Source organism: Halyomorpha halys, unplaced genomic scaffold, assembly GCF_000696795.3.
Source record: "Halyomorpha halys isolate HHAL.00 unplaced genomic scaffold, Hhal_1.1 Scaffold189.1, whole genome shotgun sequence".
NCBI lineage: Eukaryota > Metazoa > Arthropoda > Insecta > Hemiptera > Pentatomidae > Halyomorpha > Halyomorpha halys.
The window spans coordinates 50,902-66,296 of NW_027110118.1; the positions used below are offsets into that span (position 1 = coordinate 50,902).

Genomic DNA, 15,395 nt, shown 5'->3' on the forward strand with positions numbered 1-15,395 from the left:
GACCGAAATGGATTGTAAAAGGAAACTGTAGTGGTGAAAAAAAAAATTGTTTATTATATTCTATTATTGTATATCTTTTTTTTATGATTGTACCATGAATATGTAATGTAAATATGTCCGATTACGGATTGATAAGTACGCTGTGTCAGATAGCAACCTAATGTATTTAGGCAGCATATATGAATAAAGTATTTCTCTCTTTATTATCACTTAAAATGTCCAATGTTTCGGCCAACCCAGCTATCATATCAAGGACAATCTTAAATATAAATTCACACCTTACATCCAACATGTAATGTTCTGCTACACCTAACCTTGGTATTGCTTTCAGACTTCACAATAAACTATCTAATATCTACTCACATCTTAAAGACCCTATCCCACCTTTATACCGATCACATGTATATCACATACCTTGCTCCACTCCCAATAGTAATTCCCTTATATCTGTGAAACCAAAAACCTCTTAAAAGACAACCTCACACAACACAAATATTCCTTCTCATCACATAATTATTCTGCCTCAAAACTTTCCGAACATTCTTTATCGTTAAACCATTCTTTTTATTATCTCGGAAAGCTTTTATATCCAAATAGAATTTTTTTTATTATATGCCGAAATATTTCCGCATTTTAAAAACTAGACATTTTTTGGACCAGAATTCGTAATTTTACCACGTTGTGAAGGGGTTAATTCAGCAAGAGCCAAATACCTAAGCTACTTCTAGTCCTTAAGAAAATAAATTAGATAATTAGATATTTAGTTAGCACAATGTAATCAATCGGACTTTAAAATTGTGTTCACTAAACCTACATCTACTTTACAATCATAATTACCTGAGGAATAATCGTAAGATGAGATCTCAAGGTTTGAAGTCCTAGCTTCGAAATATCGACACCGTCTACCAAAATTTGACCTCCAGCAGGTTCTACGATTCTGAACAGACCTAATGTAATAGATGATTTACCAGCACCAGTGCGGCCCACGATACCGATCTAAACAAAAAACATGCATTATAATATCACTGATTACTCATTTTACTAAAAGTATTCATTGAATATTGAAGGAAATAATTAAATATAGCAGGATTACCTTTTCACCACCATTAATAATGAGATTGATTCCCTTAAGCACTAGCTCGAGGCCCTCTCGATATCTCACTTTGTAGTTGATAAACTCCACTTTACCTTCCTGTGGCCAATCTTCGCTAACATTGCTGGTAGTAGAATCCCAAGCAGCTTCCTATATCAGATAAATACATGTTAGATTTTTTTTATAAAATAAAATAGATAATCTTTTTCAATACAATTTTACTTTAAAATAGTAATTTATAAGAACTTTTCAGTGTTAAAATAATGAGGAAAAGAGTTTGTTTCATTATATTTCTTACTCTTTCACTTAAAGTTACGAAAAGAAGGAGAGGAAACAATATATTTCTAGGATCTGTTGTCTAACGTGTGAGTGATTGAAAATAAAAATCGTGTTGACAATAAAAAACTGCTAATTCAATGTTTACAACTGTATATTTTGAATGTAACTAATCAACTATAAGAAGCATAAATAAGTTTCAGCTGTTCAACAATAGATGGTCCCACCAGGTTTAGTTGAAATTGTCAAATATAAGAAGTTTGGCCATTTAGTAACAACCTTGATGTATTAGTGACTCCAAATTAGCATCAAATAATTTTTTTCATGTGAAGATGTTATGCTCAATCTACATGTTTGCCACTTGTCATAAATCTTGTACAAATGCTTGGTAAACAAAAGAAGCAAGAAATGTTCATATCCACACAATTGTTTTGTTCTTTTGAATTTTTTTCGCAATTACATTCGATTTACTCTATCCTCATTATACAAAGGAACAAAATAAAAGTAGGCAAAATAAAAGGAAACGTAAATATTATCAATATAGGGTGTAGATGATAGAAATTAATACATATAGTAATACATAACCTATAAATTCCACCTTTGTTCTAGAATTTTTATCAGAAATGTTTTAATTAAATTACCTAGACATATAATATCTTCATAAATATTGTAATATCCTTCTTTTTAATCAATAGTTGATATTTATATATAAATGATTTTAGTTGTGTTTTTATTTTATATATACATCGTTTCAGTATTGTTTATTTGTTATTTAAAATCAAAAAGCAAACTAACCAGTTTTCATTGTTTTTTAAATAAATACACTGTTCAAAACAAGGAAGATGGCAGTGTGTGTCCTTCCGAAGTGTTTGTTGAATTGTTTGTGTTGAGATAGATTGAAATTTTTCAACTTTTGTTGTTTCTATACAATAATTATAGAAAAAGAATAATCAAAGAAGAAATAGAAAAACATAACAATTATCAATAAATTATTTACATTTTTTTTTTTCCCCCACGCCACAGGAAGTGGGCTATTACACCATTTTCCCTCTCGCAGCCCAATACAATTTTCCTCTTCCTCTTAGTTGGTCCGCATCTCGTTCAACATCCTCCAGACCATCACACGCCAAAAGAAGGTCTCCATCCATGTCCCCCATGTTGCATAGAGGACATTTCGGGGAATCTACGATGCCAATTCGATGGTGGTGTTTTTGGAGCAAATCATGTCCTGTTACTAGATAAACTATTTGCATCGTAAATCATAGCAAAGAAAGCAGAGCAATTGTACTATAATTGATTATTTTTGGATCGACTAGTGAACAGTGAAGATAGAAGAGAGGAAACAAAGACTCTGGATTTGGCAGGCATGGTGAGAGGACATCGGTCGGCTAGAAGCGGGAAAGACTGGAAGCGATTGTTAGGAGTTGGATATAGCATGATAGACAAGAGGATATCAACAATCATCAATCGTCAGGGGAAGATTGAGTATTTGGTCCGTTTTGTTTCTAACTGGAATTTATTACATTTGTAAAATAGCTATTAATTAAGTTTAAGTGTTATAAGTAGTACAGTGTCGTCTGTTTCTGATTGACTGGAAACCCGCCCTGAGATAAGAGATAATTTATATAAAATTAGTCAAAATTATTAAAAATTTTTTTATTTTATTTTAAATAATTTTTAATTATTACAATATATATTTGAATAAATTCAAAATAAACTGCTAAAGTTAATTAACAAAAGTTGAAACAATGAATTTATACCGAATTGATAGAATTTTAAAATATACAATCTTAAACAAGAGTTAATTATTTAAACTGAAGGTTGGGGAAATTCTGTAATTAATTAAAACACAGAGTGCACTAATATTCATCGAGTTCTAAAACAATGCTAACTGAAAACAAATGTGTAGATATAGCACAAGGGACCTTTGATTTGTGACCAAAACCAATACCCGAAGGGTTCGCCGCAAATTCAGACCAACTTGTCTAACCAATCCAAATAAACCTTACACATCCGCGAGTTTACCAAACGTGCAGTGTTAAGTTTTGTACCAAACAAGCATCATTTGCAGGAACTTTTGATTTACACCTTAAATCAGAAGAAATCTACAGCTAAGGTGTATTGATTGCTTGTCAAAGCATATAGTAAAGCTGGTTTAAATGAGAGTTGTCATGAGTGCTTTCAAAAGTTGTGTTCAAACATCGTTCAAAGATGGTTAGTTTGATGAGTAAGATAAAGATTCAGAAGGTCGAATATGTATGAAGACGCTTTCTGATGCAAGGAAGCCTTAATAATAATATAATAGAAACACTGAAGGAAAAATTCACTCATTACTACTCTAGACACAACAAAATTATTCACCTACAAGAAAATGCTTGTCCACATATTACGATGCCAATCAAAATCCATTTGGAAACATTTAATCGCGAAATCTTACCCTACCAGCCACCGTATTCACCAGAATGCCCCTTTCAATTATCATTCTACGTGATCTATCTGAGCAGTGCTTACATCGTATGAAGACACCAAAAATTGGATCAGTTCGTGTAAGGCCTCAAAAGTCAAGGTATCCGAATGCTACCAGAAAGATGGAGAAAAATAGTTCCGAGTAGTGAACAATACTATGAATAAAACGTAATGTACCGTTCTTTTAAAATAATTCATAATTTTTTTAAGAAAACGGCAGAAACTTATTAGTATTCCTAATAGCTGAATTATATAAACATTGTAATCATAAATTTATAGAATAATTGTTTTATTAAACCTGAGGTGTTTCAGTATATTCTTTTATTCTCTCGACTGACACAATGTTAGTCTCAACTTCAGTGCAGTTAATGACTAGCCAGTCTAATAATACAGTTATCTGGAAATAAAATAATTATTTTATTATATATATGTATATATAGTTGACCGTAAAAATTGATATATCAGAAGATAGTCAGGGTTGCAGTCAAAAGAGAAACAAAAATAGTTTACAACTATTTATTTTCCGACGTTTCGCCCCACTTTGCAGGGCTTCATCAAGGCTAAAAAGATAGAAAAAAGAAACTGAGAATATTACAACAATAAGATACAATAAGGTAATTTAAGCAAGGATAAATATTATGTAAAAAAGTTCTTCTATTCTTCGTTATTCTTCTTCTTCTTCGCTATTCTTCTTCTTCAACTAAAAGTTCTTCACTATTCTTCTTCAACTAAAAGTTCTTCGCTATTCTTCGTCTTTTTACATAATATTTATCCTAGCTTAAATTACCTTATTGTATCTTATTGTTGTAATATTTTCAGTTTTCTTTTTTGTATCTTTTTAGTCCTAATGAAGCCCTGCAAAGTAGGGCAAAACGTCGGAAAATATATAGTTGTAAACTATTTTTGTTTCTCTTTTGACCGCAACCCTGACCATCTTCTTATATATAATTATTTTATTAATGTGAAATAAAAGTAAAATCAATAGATATTATTGTATCTGAATCAAACCTGTAGCGCATAAGATACAGTAAGGCCCACAATGCCAGGGCTCGAAGAGTCTTTATTAATCACAGTAAAAAGGGCTGTGAAAAAAACAACTAGACTACCAATCGTCTGTAATCTTATTGTCAGCCATCTGAAACATTGATCAGAATAGAAATAGCATATATATATTTTCTTCTATAACAAATCTTAGAATATTAGTACTGATTAATTTGCTGAATAATACCAAAAGAAAATGATTAAAAAACAAAAAAATTATTATGCAGTATAGATGGCCCTAAATCACTCCTAAATTTCGTTCAATATGGACATGTCAATTACATTTATATGGGTTCCAAGCCATGTAGGAATCGCAGGGAATGAACTAGCCGATCACACTGCAAGAGAACCCCACTCACGCTTCCGGGATGGGGTAAAGCAATTTTAACTCCATCAGAAATGAGCAAACCTCTTGGAAAGGAAGTCAAAGATAAATGGCAACATTTTCATGCCACACTTTGAAAGGCTTTGTCAGAACTGTCAGATTGAAACAAATATGGCAACCAGTTGTCAGATTGAAACAAAGATGGCAACCAGTTGTCAGATTGAAACAAAGATGGCAACCAGTTGTCAGATTGAAACAAAGATGGCAACCAGTTGTCAGATTGAAACAAAGATGGCAACCAGTTGTCAGATTGAAACAAAGATGGCAACCAGTTGTCAGATTGAAACAAAGATGGCAACCAGTTGTCAGAAGAATTTTTTATATATTGTTGAAAGAATATTTAAGAAATTTATTTGAAATAAAATTATTTCAACATTTAGTTCTGGTAAGCTACAACCGGTTGAAGGTAAAACTTCTTAATGAAAAAACAATATAACATTGGAAAAGTTTTCCTTTTTCCAGTTACAATGTTATACAACTGAAAACCTCATTTATTATTATAAACAATCGTTTATTTTGTAGCTTTACTTTCATTGTAAACTTACCTGGCTTATTCCTGACAAATTATTAATTAAAAAAAAAATTTATTTCTGCAATTAAATAATTTCAATATTAATAAATATGACTCACCGACCCGCTGCAATCATAGGAAATGTGCAAACTTGATTATCATCTACCTTTCCTTCAGATTCCCTGATAAATCTTTCTTGTGCATTGTAAGCTCTAATTATTGACGATCCTGTAAATATGAAAATCTGTTATAATTTTGCCCTGAAAATCCCATATTCGAGTATTAATACCAGATTAATTGATGAGACGAGTTAATCATATAATTTAGTTATATAAATTAAAATAAAATCAACAATATAACAGATTTTGCTGAGTGAGACTGGAGATACTAGGAGCCTATAGTTTGGAAAATCCTGGCATAAATCAATGTGACTCATAGACAGACAAAACCCATATTTTATTCATTTATGCCTTTCAGAGGTGAATGTGTAAGTAATAATTGCTAATGTAATATATAAAAATGAATATTTTATATATGTTAAATGTGTAAGTAATAATTGCTAATATAATATATAAAAATGAATATGTGTTTGTTTGTGTTGGGCCTTTTTGCTAAATGTTCAGAATTTTTCTGGGAAGGATTAGGTTGGACTGGTTTTTCTCAATAAAAAAATATTACACATTTTTTTTTCGTGGTTATTATATACCAATAGATTTGTCTCTTTCTTAGGAATAAGAAAAAATATTACTAATTCTATGAAATGATTTTGTATTGCCTAAAAACTAAAAAAACATGAGGATTTAGATAAAGTAGGTCGATAAAATTCTTTTTAGGAACAATCAAATTACATTCATTCTTTGCATCATCTCAAATCCTCAAATACCATTTTTCAAAGAAATTAAAAAATCAGAAATTTTTCACCTTCATTAATTTGTAAGATGTTTTTTATTTATTTCGGTGATTAATGTTCATAAAATCAATGAATACTCTTTTGCATTTTATTCAATTCCTACGTTACTGCAACCATTAGAAAGCTGAACATCTCCTATTTTAACCCACATTAACAAAATTTAGATTTAATGCCCTTATAAGGGCAAAATATAACTTGCACATTAAGAAAAACTTTTCAAACATTTTATTTTATATCTCCGGTTTTAATTTGTTTCTGATCTTGAGGATCAGTCAATAATACAACTATATTGAGCTGATGTTTCCCTGCTTTATTGTTTGCGTAGTCATGGCCTACAATGAAAAAAACAGTTTCTTAAAACAAATAATTTCTTCAACCAATCATAAAAAACTGCAAGTAAATAGTATAATTTAAGATTAATAACTATTACAATAAAACATTACTTAACAATTGTCTATTACAGTATATTCTACATTGTTCTGATACAACTAACTTGAGATTTGTGCCAGAACTTACAGCGTCACAGCAATGTAGAACTAACTATAGTAGACTACCGTAAGTAATGTTTTAGTTTTAATAGCTATTGATCATAATTACAATAAATACATGTAGTTTTAATAATTAGTTAAAGAAATTATTTGTTCTAAAAAACTGTTTTTTTCATTGTAGGGCATAACTGTGGAAACAATAAAGATGTAAAACATTGCCTACATATAGTTATATTATTAGCTGATCCTCAAGATCCACAAAACTCTATAATATATCTCTAAAATCTAATATATCTACGACAGTCAAGAAAAAAGTTATCAATATATAAAATTATATATATATATTTTTTCCTTTACTTACTTTACTTTTGATTTTGGTACAAACTGATAATAAATAACATTGCATAATATGGACAGATAATGTTAATTACAAAATTATACCAGTAATGGTCTCTCCAAAATGAGAATAAACTGGAGATCTTGAAACTGATTCTAGGCGTTTGATCTGTTGGGAAGCCGACACATACATTCTCTAAAAATATAGAAAAAAAAAACACTAAATAAATAAAGAACAAAGGATGAACCATCAATGAATAACGTAGAACAATACTTAAATATAATGTTACGTAAAGTATAATTAATCAAGTTAACTTAAGTTAAGGTGAATAATGAGCTATATAAAAGAACCCATTCATAGATAACAATGATGATATCTTAAATTATTATTAATACAATTAATTAATTTATTATAACAAAATGTTAAAACAATAATGCTTTCAGAAAGACGTTGTAATATCCTTTTCTATTTTATATTAAATAGCTATGGTTGTAATAAATAGTTTAGTTTTGTTAATGTATTTCCATGGATAATATTATTAATTTTTGTTTTGTTCAACAAAACAAAAATTAATGCACCTTCAGTGCACCATATTATGTCAAAAAGGGCAAAGGTGCCACTTTCTATATTTATTTTAGCTTTTTGTTTAAGAAAAAAATATATTAAAAATCTAAATTAAAAATTAAAAGAAATTCATCCCTTTTGTAGCTCTTATACAAAGTATACAGCTCTTGATAAAGTTTGGTTTAAAGTAATATAAACTTATAAAAATGTGAATTAATTTTAAAATTGAATTGAAATACATCCTACTATACGGATGTGAGAGCTGGGTCCTTCTCGACAGAATACCTCAGGAAAGAGGAGGCAGTTGAAGTGGTTCAGACATATAGGCCAAATGGATGAAGACCGTGGACCATGCAAATACTTTGAAGCTAGATCGACTGGTAAAAGACTTAGAGGAAGGCCAAGCATATCGTGGCTGGATAATGTGGCTAGAAAGGAGAGAAAAGAGGAAAGCTGTGGATTGGCAAGGGACCGGGACAGATGGAAAGCTTGGATCGAGGCACCTCAACGCAGAGAGGCACTGGAGGAAGAAAAAAGAATTGAAATATTTTTTAAATTTAAAATTATAATCAACATATATTTTTACTTAGAAAAAGTCAAATTAATACATTTATAATTAGTAATAACTATATAATTAGAGTAAAAATTGAAAACAACATATAACTACTAAGAGTCATAATTTCATTTATAAAAAATTATTATATAGAATGTATTATAAGTATATAATAAAAATAGAATACAAAATACAGTTATATACAAATCAATAAATAAAAAATTATTATTAAAAAAGCCTAAGTAAAACAAAAAAAAATCCACTATTTACAAATATAAAATTATATACAAATCAATATATTAAAAAATAATTTTTATATTTGAAATTTTTTTTAAAAAATATAAAATAAACCTTCCCACAAATCGAATGGTTCATTATGATGAATATTAAATAATAAAGGATATAAAAATTGTACTCAATGAGTAATCTCCTAAGCCTAAGGTTTTTTTTTGTTAAGTCTATAATATTTTGCAAAGCGTCACTGACTCGAACCAATGTTGCTACCATGAAGGCAGTGAATGACTTGGAGAGGGGATAAAGGAATGACTAAGGCAAGAATAGGAAGAGCACTTCGGCCGTATTGTAATATGCTCTTTTTTAGTAAATAGTATATTTTGATGTATAAATGGTTTTAATATGTTTTATTTTATGTATCATTTTAATATTCATTGCTTTGTTTATCCAAAAAGCAAACTAACCAAGTTTCATTGTTTATAATAACTTCGTGATACAAAAAAACAAGATGGCGGTACGTAGAACCAAGGCCACATTAAGCAGAGTCAGATATCATAAAAACTATTTTAACTCTTCCCATCATAATTGAAAATACAGTAAATTAAAGGAAAATTAGAAATCAAGGAATAGTGCAAATGAATAATATTCAGAAAATAAATCATTTGGAAAAATCCCTAACTGTTGTGGGACAATGGATGTTTACATGTAACCTCAAGGCAGGTTTTGAACTTGTGTCAGTTCTGTTTGTGGCACCAAGGAGAGATGGTCACTTTGGTCTGGGGCTTCAAGGAGAGAGGATGTAGCTTCATGAATTTCTGTCTGGCAAGAAGAAGAAGCCATATTGGACAGGAGAACAAAGAAAAACAGAAGACACCAGGAATCAAGAAGATCGTAGAGCTTGGTTAGTTTTGGTTATAACTAAATTTAATATACAATTGTAACAGAGATATTAATTTAATTAAATTATTGTAAATGCCTGTTCTGATTGTCTAGCAACCACACGCCCTGAGATTAAGAGTCTTTCTCTCTCTCTCTTTTTATATAATAAAATTAAGAGTCTTTTTATATTATAAAAGTTTAAATATAATTCTATTATCCATTTGATATTAGTGTTTTTAATTTGAACCCAAGTTATCTCTTATATTTGAAATAAAGTTATAAAACGATTAAGATTTTTTTTATTTTATTTTTTATATTTTTTAAAATTATTACAGTATATGCTATGGCCCTGGCACATGGGGCGACGTTCCATAGCGCCGTACATGCTATGGTCTTGACAATCAACGTGTTAATCAGAAAGCAACCTGATCAACTTTATCACAGATAGCAAACTTACCAATCTTATCATTCTGAAGATATTGAATCAAAAACAAACTTTGTCAAGATGGCAGTCCTCTTTCGAAGTAGGTTGAAAATTGCTGCTACGTTGATCAGGTAGATAAAAATATTTTCAAATTTTATTGTTTCTCTGCCACAATTATATTTCCAATTAATCCAGGAGAAAAAATATCAAGAAAATATCTAAATCATCAATCATTACAAGAAACTCAAAATGGTTGGATGACAATTGATATTTGCATCGCCCGCAAAGGGGACATCTCCTGCTGATGACCCGACCACCCTTTGTCTACTGCCAGTGGTACAATAGAATTTTTATGAAGAATACATCAACAGTCATGAAGGAAGATGATATAATTGGTTAGTTTGCTCAACATATGATTTAAATATACTTGTAAAAGTAGTCATTAGTTTATTTGTGTGATTTTAATCTGGTTGAATGGAAAACCCACCCTGAGATAAAGTAAAAAGTTGTTAAAATATATGAGAAGATAATTGGGGGTACGATCAAAATATAACACAAATAAGTTGAAATGACTTATTTAATCGTGCCAACGTTTCGGCCAGAATTTCTAGCCTTCATCAGGGCTATGAACAAAGAACAAGATAACAACCAAAGAATACAAAAATATAAACAGGGTAAAAGAAAGATAGGTAAAAAAAGGGGAGAATAAAACATAAAACGAACCTGTTAGCATGAAATCTGACAGCTAAGTAAACTCTTGTGTCGTGAACGGCCAGATAGTTGTTAAAATAATTAACATAAAATCCTCATATCTGGTTAATATTTCATTTTATTAATTTTTGCCTTTTAAGATCTGATGATAAGAAAGCAAGTTAATTCCTTTTTTTTATTTTTAAAAATTATAAATGTTAAGATATATACCTTTAAAAAAAAAATTTTCATTTAAAGAAATATGTTTTATACTTACTTGTATCAAGTAATACACGAATCCAATTGGGACAATAACAGCCATGAAAAGTGGTATTGAATAACTGATCACAATTAGCGTTCCGATAAGCTGAAAATGGAAAAAAAATTAAATACTTAACACTTCTTACTTTTTGAGCTTTCAAATTTCAAGATATGAAGAAATTAAAAACAAGACAAAAATTAAGTACATATACATACTCACTAAAACCTACTTAGACATATGCACCACAAATTTATGGAAAAGCTAAACAGGCTCACATCTTTCCGATCTAAAACACTACAGACTTATCACCAAAGCACCATGGTTTGTAAATAACAATACTTTACATACTGACTTAAAAATTTCGATGGTCACTGAATACATACAAACTTATTTCAAACGTTTTCATGAAAAATTACTGGGAGACCAAAACACACTTATAGGAAAAAATGGCCAGAACTCTCATGTCTGAGAACACAAGAATGAGACTAAAAAGAAAATAGATAAGGGATCTGCTAACATGAGAAAGTAAGAAAAACCAGCCGCTGCGTGCTGTTCTTCTTCATGCCTTACATGCTATTTGTCAAGCAATCAGTATATAATGTAATGTGACAATCAGGCAACAGTATAATCAAAAGTGTTCATTGTTATTACAGGCCAAATCTTTAAGACGTTACTTATCTTCCTATCTGTAAAAATAGTTGAAGTCAATACTATTGGGTTGCTTCACATCGAGACTGTGAGAAATATTAACAAGTACGGGGAAGGAAATGTCAATTAACAGGCCAGTTCCTGTTGGTAGAAGTTATTGACTAGAAACACAGACATAAAATCTGGCTCTATGGAAGAAAATCCAAGACAAAATTTTAGAGAACTCTCAGGAAATCTCAATACAAAACAGTATACAGTATACAGAGCACCCATAGTTCCGAGACACTAGAATATAGGAAAAGTAAAAAAACTTCATTCCCCGAAAAGTTTAAAAAAATGTAGATTATCTTTTAGAAGGAACTCTTATAGGATAACTATTAAAGACTTCAAGTTCTTCCATACCAACCCTATTCTTCAGACTTGTATCAAAAGAATTTCACTTTTTTTAGGGAATTCAAACATATTCATGAGAAAATTTTTAATTGTGATTCACAGGAAAGAAAAAAAATGTTTTCTACTTAATTTCTTCAAAAAGATTTAATTTAATTCTGAAATTAAAATATTAGTTTATTGGTATTGATAACTGGTGGAGGGAACTATTCCGGCAGGTGGGGCTTGTGATCTTTTTTGATAACCCCTGGCGGCTACTTTCAAGTTGCTGCCATGTACCAGCCAAGGTGGGAGTGTCAAATTTCATTTCTTAGGACAGCCGAAAAAAATATTAACCCAGATGGGAATTGAACCTACAACGTACCGAACCGAACACACTGGCTCCAGGACACCATGCACCTACACACCGCAGTTGAGTCCTTTACATTGATCACTTGCTGGGAAATGTCCATAGAAGAATGAGAAGACTCTGAACAAAATATTTTTGATTTTATAAAATGGTTTAATCATGTAACCTTCACCGTGAAATCAAATATGATATTGTATTGTATGCCAAACAACACAATATCACAGATCAAAATCAAATATAGTCGATAACACAATATAGATAAGATATTTAATTTTATAGATATGAATAATCAAATATAAAATTAAATTAATTACCGGTGACAGAAACGTGAGCATTTCCTTCAGGTTATTAGGAATTATATTATCTATAATATCAATATCCTTGGAAAAACGACTAAGGATACGTCCTTGTGGGGTGGTATCAAAAAATGACATGGGAGAATGAAATATATTTGAAAGTAGTAAAACATGAATTCTGATACCAGCATCAGCAGCGCCAATAAACCAGCAAATAGAAGAAATGAATGCTGCAGTGACTAAAACAAGAAAAAAAGTATGTATAAATATTTTACTTTTTAGAATATAAAATACAAATAAATTATAAAAAAACATAATATGAAATTAAGATTCTTCACAAACACCAATCTCGACAAATTAATTACCCTCAGCTACGCCCAAAAGTCCATATACTTCTAAATACATGTCTCTCTTGCTGGTGTCGGTTGTGCCATTAGAAACCATATCTTTGTCACTTGACCAAGCTGAGAGCCAAAAATTCGAGCTAATAGAGAAACCTTGTTGGATGACTGCGAAAATAACTGTAGCTGATAACAAACCAAATCCAATAGCTTTGAAGTAATGACTATAAACTTTCAATTGTACCTGTAAAAAAAACATTAATTATACAGTTAATTTTAAGTCAGACACGAGAAATTTAAACCAGCATTATGCAGAGATCTTATGTAAAATTAATTCATGATGAATATAGTTGAATTTTAGATAATTATATTGTAACTAAATTTTATAGGATTTTTAATAACGATATAAATAACAAAATAGACAAAAATGTAGAGTGAAATCAAATTATTATAGACCCAAAATGTTTGTTGAGGTAGGTATATATATATAATAGTATTGTGGTAAGTTATAAGAAAAATACAAAAATTGTGAAGGACAGAAATTATTAATAAGTGCTATAATGTCAAATAGGAAAAAAAAAACCACTCAATAAATAAAAAGGATAAAAGAGCTTGTTGAGACGCCACCTTATCATTCTCAAGTTAAAAGCTATATGACGAATACATATGACTTTGACAAGGAAAGTCTTTAGCTTTTATAATTTAATATTTTTTTTTAAAAAAGAGCACATTTAGTATGCCTTAATCAGAATTATTTAATTTGACAACAAAAACAATGTAGTATGGTGAATGACTAGAGTAGAAAAAATAAAAATGAAGAAATGACTTTTCAACCCTAGTCAATGACCAATTTTGGAGTTCTGGCAATGACCCAAGTCCTCAGCGTCAGTGGTTAGTGCCCTCACTCAGCCTCCACTGGCTTTTGATACCAGTAACACGATCGAGAGAAGGCTGCTTTTCCTTCACAAGAAGAAGACACCTCAGTTTGGAGTTCTCCAGACTGAATGTAAATAAGATAAATGATTGTGTTTAAGATAATATTTTATTTCAAGTTCAATATTTTTTTCCCCATTTATTATATATTTCTGTAAATGCGGTTTGAATGTACTCTCTGATCTCTATAACCATTGTTTGAAATACACGACAGAATGTGATATTACACAATAAAAAGAATTTTAAAAAAAGTCATTGACCAAATTACATTGTTTTTGTTGTAAATTTAAATCATTTTTATTATGACATATTAAATGTGCTTAAAATAAATAGATAAATAGATTATAAAAGCTGAAGAGGAAAACACAATATCCCCAAAATGTTCTAGAAAAAAACATATGAATTAAGAACAATTGTGTTTTTAGTTCTTAATTTGTTTTTATTTTAAAGCAATACCAGAATTTAAAAATGTTATTTTTTTTCTTGTTTTAGAATTACCATGAATCAAATAACACAGTCAATAATATCGCACTAGTATTTCTAAAGTGACACAACTCAAAAATCGGCGTTTTTGAGTTAAGACTATGAAAGAAATTGGTAAATATATCTTTATGAATCATCAAAACTGTATCAACCTAGCTTCAGAGCTTGTCCGCCAGAGGACACTTGTGTCACTCTTGCTGCCTTAATGCTATTTCCCCTCCATAGGCAAGAGTGCCACATTGTCAGTTGTCTTGAATTTTGAGTTGTGTCACTTTAGAAATACTAGTGCGATATAATACATAAAAGTTTACAAAACACTAACTGTTTATACTCTAATGTTTACTAACTAAGGTTATGAGTCTTGGACCATAAGAAGCAATGCAATTAAGCTTAACAAGCTATACAATTAGAGGCTTGGACTTAAAAAGTATTATTAATTTGGGATCATCCACCATCCCCAGGGAGTCCAAAATAATATTTTCTGCTAAGATTGCAATATCCCCGATGCTAACACCTAGGCCTTCTAAGAAGCTCCTTGTTCTATCTGGTATTGTTCCGCGAGATCCAAACCAGAGGCCTCTCATGGTGAACTCACTCTCTCTCTGAAGGTCTCGCGGAAACAAATTCACTGTTAGACGGCAATGTGAGATCAGACCATTAATAATAGTCACAGCAGTAGACCAGTTTACCAAAAAACAAACAAATAAATACATTTTACGAAAAATGATTTTGAATTTATAAACATTTTATTAATTCAAAATTAAAGAAAGATTATTATTTTTAATCATTTATTTTTCTGCTGCCACTAAACTTAATGTCAGATCTAGACTTATTGCTTCTTA

General features: G+C 30.3%; 1 protein-coding gene across 7 annotated transcripts in view; it reads right to left on the reverse strand.

Annotated features, from left to right (window-relative positions):
- The window catches only part of LOC106679267 (multidrug resistance-associated protein 1), a 49,949-nt gene that overhangs the window by 4,403 nt on the left and 30,151 nt on the right, over nt 1-15,395 (reverse strand). For all 7 annotated transcript variants that reach the window (XM_024361702.2, XM_067048188.1, XM_067048191.1 and 4 more), the window contains exons 21-29: nt 13,162-13,381; nt 12,815-13,035; nt 11,129-11,218; nt 7,612-7,702; nt 5,892-6,000; nt 4,844-4,970; nt 4,134-4,232; nt 1,094-1,243; nt 838-996 (exon numbers count right to left, since the gene is read on the reverse strand). In XM_024361702.2, coding sequence (XP_024217470.1) covers nt 838-996; nt 1,094-1,243; nt 4,134-4,232; nt 4,844-4,970; nt 5,892-6,000; nt 7,612-7,702; nt 11,129-11,218; nt 12,815-13,035; nt 13,162-13,381 — 1,266 coding nt within the window. The remainder of the gene's footprint in view (nt 1-837; nt 997-1,093; nt 1,244-4,133; nt 4,233-4,843; nt 4,971-5,891; nt 6,001-7,611; nt 7,703-11,128; nt 11,219-12,814; nt 13,036-13,161; nt 13,382-15,395) is intronic.